Source organism: Protomyctophum bolini, assembly GCF_963924005.1.
Source record: "Protomyctophum bolini genome assembly, chromosome: 12".
NCBI lineage: Eukaryota > Metazoa > Chordata > Actinopteri > Myctophiformes > Myctophidae > Protomyctophum > Protomyctophum bolini.
This window is the reverse complement of record NC_137873.1, coordinates 16622144-16632966: the sequence shown is the minus strand read 5'-3', so window position 1 is coordinate 16632966 and position 10823 is coordinate 16622144. Positions and strand designations below refer to the sequence as shown.

At 41.1% G+C, this 10823-nt stretch overlaps 1 protein-coding gene across 1 annotated transcript; it reads left to right on the top strand.

The window, feature by feature from the left end:
- Window positions 1-425: 425 nt before the first annotated feature.
- On the top strand, window positions 426-10177 carry LOC308326106 (cytosolic phospholipase A2 gamma-like; the record flags this gene model as incomplete). The annotated part of the gene is made up of 13 exons (XM_080778915.1): window positions 426-455; window positions 996-1062; window positions 1221-1328; window positions 2752-2842; window positions 3725-3788; window positions 3942-4146; window positions 5389-5497; window positions 5598-5738; window positions 7896-8057; window positions 8290-8376; window positions 8968-9128; window positions 9474-9642; window positions 10002-10177. Exons 2-13 carry the CDS (start codon window positions 1057-1059, stop codon window positions 10175-10177), a joined length of 1479 nt encoding a protein of 492 aa, XP_080635041.1. The 5' UTR covers window positions 426-455; window positions 996-1056.
- Between the last annotated feature and the right edge of the window lie 646 nt (window positions 10178-10823).

Genomic DNA, 10823 nt, shown 5'->3' with positions numbered 1-10823 from the left:
TGTGTGTGTGTGTGTGTGACGTCTGTTCTTCACTGTCACAGCTTTGGCATGTGTCCGATTCTTCCCAGAAATGGTTATCCTCAATACACAAGTGAAAGTAAAAGTGTTGGATGACTGGACATGTACTGTGTGTGTGTGTGTGTGTGTGTGTGTGTGTTTGTGTGTGTGTGTGTGTGTGTGTGTGTGTGTGTGTGTGTGTGTGTGTGTGTGTGTGTGTGTGTGTGTGTATGCGTATGTAGTGATTTGAATTCCCTCAGTATGCCATTTCCAATAAATGGGTCCTCACACAAGTGAAAGTAAAGTATAAGTGGCGTGCGTGCACGTGTCAGATATCGTCAGAGAGGGGCTTGATCAGTGATGCTATTAATAGCATCTCTATACTGTATAAAAGCAACTGTTTCATAAAGAGCTTGTGGAGAACAACACCCTCGTCTCTTCTTCCATCACAGAATACAGTAAGTCACCATACAGTACTAGTAGGAAGTTCCTGTAATCGATTTGTAGTGAGCGAGTACTTTGAAAATACCACCGACATTACTCATAACGGTAGCAAATTACACATTCACTATGTTCAACAATATGAATACGATTTTTTATTTATTTTTCTTGTCATCCTTTGACCAATGTGTAGGCCTATAATCTATCACCATTTATTGATGATTTTTTCACGTCATATGAAAGCAGGGAATCATGACATATTGGTTGTTCAGTTTGACCCACCAGTTTTGGAGATATGGCTTATAGAGTAATGTCTTGCAGAAAACAGCGAGTTAAGAAAACAGGCTTGAAAAGGTTCACTTCTGTGAACTCTAACATTACACCTAGCTACATGATTAAGCATTTATTTCATATTTACATGTGAAATGACCCTCTCAGGTGACAAAACTGAATACTAATAGGCTAAATTTTGGAATATGACATTGGTTTAAGATTGCAGTTATTGAACTCCAAATATTATTCACATGTGCATGTTTGTCTGTTCATCACTGTCACAGCTTTGGCCAAGCGTCTTCTGCTCAATATCACAAGCTCACCTTTGGCTGATAGCTCACAAGCATGGATGTAAGTCACCTTCAGTGGTGGACAATAATATAACTACTGGTAATATGTAATATAGTATACACACATATATATACATTTTGGACAGTCACTTACCCAAACAGGTGTATTTCTGTACTTAAACATTAAACATTTTGAATGTATTCATTTAACACATCAAGGTCACTGTTGGCCATTCTCTGAACGAGGTAGAGGAGCAGCACATCACCAGTAGAAGAGTCATAGTTCAACAATGCCTGAAGGAGAACAACATCACCACCTGCACGCTGGTATGAGCCTTTCAGCCATAACCTTCATTTCAACTCAGAGGACAAGCCCTCATTTACAACAATGTTGCCACAGCAATGTTGCCAATCCAAACCCATTAGAGATTAGAATGTGAATCGGGGTAAAATTACAGTGTATAGTACTTAAACAGTAGGCTATAGTACCTATATAACAGTTCACCTAAAACAAAATAAATAAATTGAAACAGGTGTAAAAGTGGACAATTTCTCTGAACTGACCAAAGGATGACAAGGAGATGATTTTTAAAGTATTTTGAGGCTCATTCAAGAGGTTGGGCTATTACTGACAGAATGTGTCTGTTCGAGCATGAAGAACCCTTAGCAAAGGTCACTGGAGTGTGTCAAATCAGTGGTTCACAAACATTTTTGCTTAATTTAGCTGTTTAGGAAAAAAATCCCCTTTACCCAAACTAGAGAACATAGACAAGCACAAGAAAGAAAGTAAAAAATGTATTTTGGCTACAATTTGTCTGTTGCCTTTACAGGATGAGGTTCCTAACATTGCTTTAGGTCGCATTCTCACCTAATACTTCGGTAGACTCGAATGCGTATGGGAGGAGAAATGGGATTCTTGCATATTTAATTGGCTACGGTTTGCCTTCACACTGTCATGATCCGCAGCAATTGGAAACGCAGCAGGGGGGACCTTTATCAATGTGTTACATTCATAAACTAGCCTACACAGTGAAATGATAAATCTATGGTGATAATTATACTCATAACGTGCATTATGTGTCGTGCCGACGGTCTGGGACTGCCCCCCCCCCTCTCTCGCTCTCTCACTATAAGCACGCAGCCACGCACGCACTGTTCTTTTGGGCATGGAGGCACAGCGCTGAGCGCACTGATATAACAGACAGCAGCGCAAAATGTTTACAAGTTTATCGAGATGAAAGTTCCTACTCCCCACTAGTCCCCACGCAGTGACAGCACTCCATGTTTACGGCACGCACAGACAGACAGAATATTCTGTAGGCTATAATACTATTACACTGCACTGCAGTGTTTGTGTTTTCTTAAGCAATTGATTAATGTACTCGTCCTCATTTCGATCAGGGCTTCAGTCTCCACTCTCCTCATTCGACCACGTCTATCCACGGTAACGGGACATCTTTGCGCTGCGTAAAATATGCCTTCTCCGTCTCCAACTGTGTTCAGCTCCTCACCCGCCTGACGTATGTTTGCTTCATTTCCTGTATTTGCTGCGGATTGCATTCACACCTGCACCGAATCGTAGTCAAGCGCGATTGGAAGCGAAGCGAAACCCCCGTTTTTGCTCGGAGTAAAATGCGGTTCTTTGTTGCGCATTAGGATTCGAAAGAGCCTTCACACCTGCCAAACGAAGCGCACTTTCTGAAAATGCGCAGCAGGATTCGTTTTAATCGCAGCAAAGCTCTCTGGTGAGAATGCGACCTTAATAGCCTCTGGAGGGGGCCAAAGAGCCATGGTGGGACTGCTGGGATCACTGCTTCAACTGGGAAGAGAAGGACTGTTAGGTCGCATTCTCACCAGAGAGCTTTGCTGCGATTAAAACGAATCCTGCTGCGCATTTTCAGAAAGTGCGCTTCGTTTGGCAGGTGTGAAGGCTCTTTCGAATCCTAATGCGCAACAAAGAACCGCATTTTACTCCGAGCAAAAACGGGGGTTTCGCTTCGCTTCCAATCGCGCTTGACTACGATTCGGTGCAGGTGTGAATGCAATCCGCAGCAAATACAGGAAATGAAGCAAACATACGTCAGGCGGGTGAGGAGCTGAACACAGTTGGAGACGGAGAAGGCATATTTTACGCAGCGCAAAGATGTCCCGTTACCGTGGATAGACGTGGTCGAATGAGGAGAGTGGAGACTGAAGCCCTGATCGAAATGAGGACGAGTACATTAATCAATTGCTTAAGAAAACACAAACACTGCAGTGCAGTGTAATAGTATTATAGCCTACAGAATATTCTGTCTGTCTGTGCGTGCCGTAAACATGGAGTGCTGTCACTGTGTGGGGACTAGTGGGGAGTAGGAACTTTCATCTCGATAAACTTGTAAACATTTTGCGCTGCTGTCTGTTATATCAGTGCGCTCAGCGCTGTGCCTCCATGCCCAAAAGAACAGTGCGTGCGTGGCTGCGTGCTTATAGTGAGAGAGCGAGAGAGGGGGGGGCAGTCCCAGACCGTCGGCACGACACATAATGCACGTTATGAGTATAATTATCACCATAGATTTATCATTTCACTGTGTAGGCTAGTTTATGAATGTAACACATTGATAAAGGTCCCCCCTGCTGCGTTTCCAATTGCTGCGGATCATGACAGTGTGAAGGCAAACCGTAGCCAATTAAATATGCAAGAATCCCATTTCTCCTCCCATACGCATTCGAGTCTACCGAAGTATTAGGTGAGAATGCGACCTTAGACAGCATGCTGTACCTGAGCGCTGTCTCTGGATCTACCTGGTACAGAGAGAGAGAGAGAGAGAGAGAGAGAGAGAGAGAGAGAGAGAAAGAGAGAGAGAGAGAGATTATTTTTGATCGATTGCTTGCATGCTTTTTCCACAAGGATTTAATTAGGCTAAATCATGTAGTATTTCCTCTCTTCTCCTCTCCCAGGTGTATGGCCTCCTTATACAAGCACTCCAACTGGTCCTCCCAGCAGGAGGCTGTGACAGGTGCCATCGTTGAAAGGCTGGGCCATTCCAGCAGCGTGTCCCTGGAGGAGATGTTTGCAAAACTGAATAAATACTTCAGCCAAAGTGACAACTACTCCTTGACACATCTGTGGTCTGCGTTAGTGGTCCCCAAGTATGTGAAAGAGGTCAGCCAATCAACTACAACAGGAATGTAATTGAAACATCTAGTTTTGATGTGCTGTAGGCCTGTGTAACATGAGTTCAGCTACAATGTTGCAGTTTATTGCATAACTTGTATGTCCAAACGGTTCCTTTTTTGAAAGGAACAGTGAAAATAGCCAATCTACAAGCAATCATGTTACCTTGTAGATTTCCTATTTTAAAAAAAGACCTAGGAGGAAGTTACATGCAGAGGCCCCAGGAAGCAGCCCTGGACCCTACTCTACCCACTAGAATACTGTCAGGTTCACTTTTGTTTGTCAAACCACAACCTCTGGTTTCGCCTGAAACCTTATGCTGTTTAACCGTTTGGTTAAACTAGACCATGTGCCCTTCGGCCACCGTCCTATAGGCCTACAGATCTGTCTGCCTACAGTATGTGTCTGAAGAATGCAAACTGACTGTGAAAAGTGGACTGGTTAAGTAATCAAATGGCAGGTGTGGGGTTGCCATGTTGTCAATTGGCTGAGGCGGCGGCTGATAATTAGCCCTTCTAAGTCCCTCCCCAACCCGTCCTTGTCCAATAGGTACGTTAGCAGCGAGGAGACAGGGCAAGCTGTCCTTCTCTCAATGTATCAGTAAGCAAGAACAAAAACATGGTAATACATCATATACACAAAAATCGTCATCATGAATCATATTTAAGGCTGTAAGCTAAGAACCTAACAGTGGAATATCTATATAATGAAACTATGGTGCTATGTCTACATGAAATATGTAAATGCTATCTAAATAGTAAATACATACAGTTTGACATACAGTTTGACTCATTGGTTTAATTACAGTACATATTGATTAACGCTACACTGACAGGACAATGTTATTTCCGTTCCCAAAACCTAAAACCACACATATCTATGCATTTATCGACTATTACGTTGCTTGCTCAAAGGTAAGCTACACTTAGCTACAGTTTGTTTTCTGTTTAACAATGTTAATGTGATACTAATCTCTCATAAATCTTCGAATACTATAATACAGAGATTCTCTAGCTCCACTTTGCAAAAGTTGTACACAGGAAGCTGTCATCTCTTTGTCATTTCCGTGAAAAAAAGAAAAACAAATAATAATTACAATGTTTTACTTTTTTTTCCTGCTGAGCAGCAAGCTATGACTGATTTGATTGATATCCTCTATGTACAGCAGAGAGTACTTTTCTGCAACTCCAATAATGGCATGAAGTGTTCAGCCACTGTTTCTCTCTCCAGATGGATGAGCATGTTCTGTCAGCCCAGAGAGGACAGCACAACATGGATCCTTATCCCATCTATACTATTATTGACAAGAAGATCAAACAAGAACAACGACAGTTACAAGGTAAAGTATCATTGCTCTATTCCCTGTGTGTGTGTGTGTGTGTGTGTGTGTGTGTGTGGGAGTTGAAATGGACTGATAGATTCAGAGGTTCTTTTTTCAGACCTCTGGTTTGAGCTGAGTCCTGGTGCGGCGGGGTATTCCATCGCTGGGTTCTTTGTGGACCAGGCCCACTTCGGGAGCCAGTTTGACAACGGGAGCCTGATAAAGAAGCAGCCAGAGATGGACATGCTCTATGTGCAAGGTCACTCCTCGTATACACAAATAATTGCGGGTTAATGATACAAATACATGTTTTTTGGCATTGAACATTGGCACATATAATAATAATAATAATAATAATAATAATGATTCTTCTTTTCATATTGGAAAATGAACGGAAACGATTAGGCTATATGCATTTTGATTATCTCAAATAATTGCGATCGATTATGAAAGGTTGTGAGCCTAACAAGAGATGGTCGACTTGATTTTTTAGCTTTTTTAGGAATAATGATGTCTCTATCTATTATTGGCAGGAATGTGCAGCAGCTGCTATGCCGACGAGATGGAAACATGGAAAGAACTAAACGAGTGGCTCATCTCCTTATGGCACTCTTCCACATGTATGAAAGTATTCTTTCTCAGTAATTTGGTTAATTTGTTAAATTTGAGCATTTTACTCACTCTCTCTCTCACACACACACACACACACACACACACACACACACACACACACACACACACACACACACACACACACACACACACACACACACACACACACACACTTTTTCATCTAGATGAAGAGTGCAGCTGCCAGAAGTGTGAAGCGCTCCAGACGCTGGTGGAACTGAATATTCGGGCCTTAGGAGAGAAAGATCTTTCAGATGTAGCCCAAAAAATGAACAAGCTGCTTGAAGGTATTGTACTCCATGCAGGCCATCTACAACTCTCTGAAAGCCAAACTATTTCCATGCAGGTAGTGCACAGCTAAAAAGATGTCCAATTTCTATTTAAGGAAAAAATTTAATGAAATAAAAACGTAAACACAGTGTTTAAAACCACAGTGCAAGAGGAGGAGACACAAATCATATTAAACGTATAAAACAGTTGAAACTTATTTATAGATTTCATAGCTCTGGCTTCATATAATTGATTGACAGCACTATCATCAGTGTTGTAGGCCTATAGGCCTACATTTTCTTTTTGTTTATTACATTTGTTAACACATTATTTTTTCTATAAATGTGTTGCATACACGTTGATGTGTATTTTTCTTAAATTTATTTTAACCGTTGGCTGCCTATCTACTTGGTCTGCTCTTTACAACTCTCTGAAAATAGCTGATCTGCTATTATCAGCTAATGTGCCCCATCTCACAAAGACATGGCAGACCCCCTGTAGTTCCCGACAACCCCCTAGCGTCCCAGAACCCCAATTGAAGACTCCTAGGGGCTCCATCTTGCGGCAGTGGCCCTTTGTCCTTAATGTGGGGATTTAGTACTGTGTGAGAGGTGTGCAGGCCCCGTAAAATCTATTATCTTATGCCACAGCCTAAGTCCCTAAAACACCTCCATTACCCCTTACATTATGCATAGGTGTGGTTTGGGCGTTACAATGACTAAACCAATCACTGTGCCACCTGCATTGCCTTTAAGAGATCCATCATCCATTTAACATTATGCCCAGTGATTTACACTATATGGCCCATGGCCATGAAAGAGCGACACGTTGCTGTATAGCCTATTTATATTTGATACAGAGGCCGGGTTGTTTTGTGTCCAGTAGCTCCAACACAGCCTCACTCGTGCAAATCTAATAACTTCTTTGACTAGACAATTAAACACAATAAGGAATTGACACTGCTGATTATAGTACAATTCCAATCATAGAGATTTGTGGAGAATTAAGACAGAACGAGACCTCTGAGCTGTGAATGTTGTGCAACATGACTCAAGCCGAGGCAGCTCCAACTCAGGTCTCACCGCCTCAGAGTCAGGAGCATTCTTTTATCAAACAGAATTTGCATTAGGGGTGGTTTGAAGAGGCACTTTCCATTGTCCTAAACCTGTGTGCATAAGATAGCAAATATAGGGAAAGCGCATCAACACGCCTACAGACACACCTCCACCCGCAAATATAGGAGTCGACAAAATTAATAGTGGGTTGCGTGGCCGCAAGATAACGTTTATGCATAGTGGAAGCTCCTAAATACGTAATTCACAGAAAATGTTTATTACTTGAGAATGACGCATGGCATAAGATGGAGCCCCCAGTGTAATATGGTTGTATTCCTGCCCTCGATCCACAGCCAGGGGGTCCAACCGTAATCACAGTCCATGGAAACCTGTGAAATGGGAGACACAGAAACTTTCCATTTCCACTCATATTAGGTGCGTGTGTGCATTTCTCTCTGTAGGCCAGGTGGACAGGAAGGTCAATGCAGCATTTTTAGACCCAAACAATATGCTGACTTTGGAAAAGACTGTTTGGAGGGACAAGCTGAAGGAATACACACTGGAGGTGTGTGAAGGTTTCTCCAGCTGGAACAACTCATACGAGAACTGTAACATTCCTGCCAGTGAGTTGTTCTCCCTTGCCTTTTTAAACACTTGAACACTTTTACTTGGAGATGAATAATTGTCATACAAATAATTTTAGTTTAATAATTTAATTGTGTTTTTTGTTTGTTTGTTTGTTTGTGGCAACATTTTGAATATCTACGTATTTTTCTTTAAAGCTGCAGCGCTATAACTCTTTTAACTTTCACTTGTAGTTGAATACAACCACTGGTAATGTGATTGTAATTTCAGGCTGGTGGGCTGTAATCACAAGCACCATAGCATGTGCATCACAGTGGAAGTGGGGAACCCAATACAACTTCCTCTACAACATGACAGGTGAGACAATTAAGAGAAAGATTATTACAGTTTAGAATTAACATTAATATTTTTTAAACCTTTTGACCTTTTTGATTGGTTTTTAAAGTGGTAGTTTAGTTTATATTTAGTGAAAAGGCTCAGCTTTCAGTTTAGTTTGTATTAGTTTTAGTTATATAAATGCACCATTTATTTAATTTGCGTTTTGGGGATTTTTCTTTCCCTATTCTAGTTTTAGCTATTTTGTTAGTTTTAGTTAGCTATAATTACCCCACTGGAAAGAGCACAGAGAACAACCAATGAACCATATTAACATATACATGCAAGCAGGTTTGGTCATTCCCATTGTGCTCATTAACACAAAGGAAACCCCCTGTTCAACCCAGAGGTAAAGCAGAATAATATCTAGATTAGACTAAGACTATAGCCTACTATTTCAGATGACTAAAATAGGACTGAAACTAAATGGTGTTATTCAAAAGACTAAATAAATCAAAACCTTCGTGAAGGAAGGGTGAAATTTAGAGACTCACCATGCCTCTCAGCCATTATAAAAAACCTGGTAACCTGAGACCTCTTGTGGCTTATTGCTTTAATACATTGAACTCTAAGAAACTACAGCTGTCGAAGTAGAGCCCAGCATCTTGGCAGCAGAAACCAGGGACTATATGGATGCTGGACTGATGCTGGACTCTCCCTACTTCTCTGTCCTTCGACCAGAGAGGAACATTAACCTCATCATTTCCCTCGACTTTAGTGAGGACCCCATGGAGGTAACACACACAGTCTGTTACAAAGTGCATGTACGTAACTTTGTCAGTCACATACCGTTTATATCACATACTTGTCAGACACAGCAGACATAAATCATAGATAACGGAAACTGCTTGGCCAATGACCCTAAACTGCTAAAACTTCTTGGCCCTCCTTTTGGAGAGGCCGGCCATTTGTAAGCCCCTCACAACTAACTTTATTATGTGGGACATAGTTGTTTCAGCTATTTATTCATGACACACAGTTAGCACATAGTTATTTTGAATAAAATATTTATATCTTTAATTAACTATTTAAAATATGTAATCATTAGGCTATATGTTTTAATTCTGTTGCTGATACAGTCGGTGAAAGGAGTGGTTGAGATGTCCAAGGAGATGGGTATAGCTTTCCCACATGTTGTTATACCCAAAGATGCCAGTTCAAGGCCAGAGGACTTCTATGTGTTTCCGGGGGACAGAAAATCACCAACTGTGGTCCATATGCCCCTGTTCAACATCATTAACTGTGGCGGTAAGTTGGCAACACTTGCATTTCTATTGTACATACACAATCGTGGAATTTTACATATTTCTGTCTTCGTAAAAAAAACAAATTAATTTCTAAATAGTTAATACATTTTCAAAACATAATCATAATAAAAATATCCATAAAATAATTTAAGAAATTCTGAAAATATCAGATCTACAGTACAACGTGCCACGCCTCATTCTACTGTAGGTTGGCTACAGTATAATCACTATTGAATAGTGCTAAAGTTGTTCATTCATAATGGATTGTGGAAATGTGGGTCCCGGGGGTTTGGGAACCAAAGCATTAGATCAACCAATGTAAAATATTTTTTCTTCAACCTCCTCATGTCTGTCTCTCAGATGATCTTGAGGAGTGGAAAAAGAAATACACCACCAATCAAGGAGCCTACAGTCCTGAATTGATCACTGGACTGATGGAAAAGGCAGCTGTGAATGTAAAAAACACCAAGGACAAGCTGTTGGAGCAGATTGAGCGGGCCGTGCAAAGGTCCAAAAACATGGACAGACAGGCCTAGTGAAATGTGTCTTGCCTTCATCCAAATTTGTTTCATTTCCTATTTTAACTCATTTTGATTGACTCTCACTATGTAATCAATGAAAATCGTGCTATGCCAAATCTAGCTCTAAATCAACATTCCTTCGTGGTCAAAAATGTACTAACTGCCAGATGCTCTCCATCTCCACTGGTTTCTACTCTATACCCACTTACCAGTTGGATCAAACAACCATGCTTGTGCAAAGTCCTCTATCGCACAAGCCATTTCCAGAGCGCTGTGTGTGTTACCTCTCATTCGATTCGGTGTAGTAGATAGGAACAGTCTCCCAACATTATGAAAAAGTAGTGGTCAAATGTACATACATTTGACATTAATGAAGGATTTGTTTCATGCTTGAACATACTATATAACTTTCACTTTAGTCACATACTTCATTTTTGTCCAAATATGCACATTTTGCATGAGCATTTTTCCTTAAGTAAGTTCCTGTGTACAACACAAAGATGACCTAGACTTTGTAACTTTGGGATAAAACCCTCCCTCAAGAAAAAAACGATCCTCATCCTGGGTGAGTGTTGTCAATAAACAAACTCACACATACCTTCCCTCTCCTACTGTCGGTCTTCTATGGCTTTCATACTCCATCTCCCTCTCAGCTGTCCTA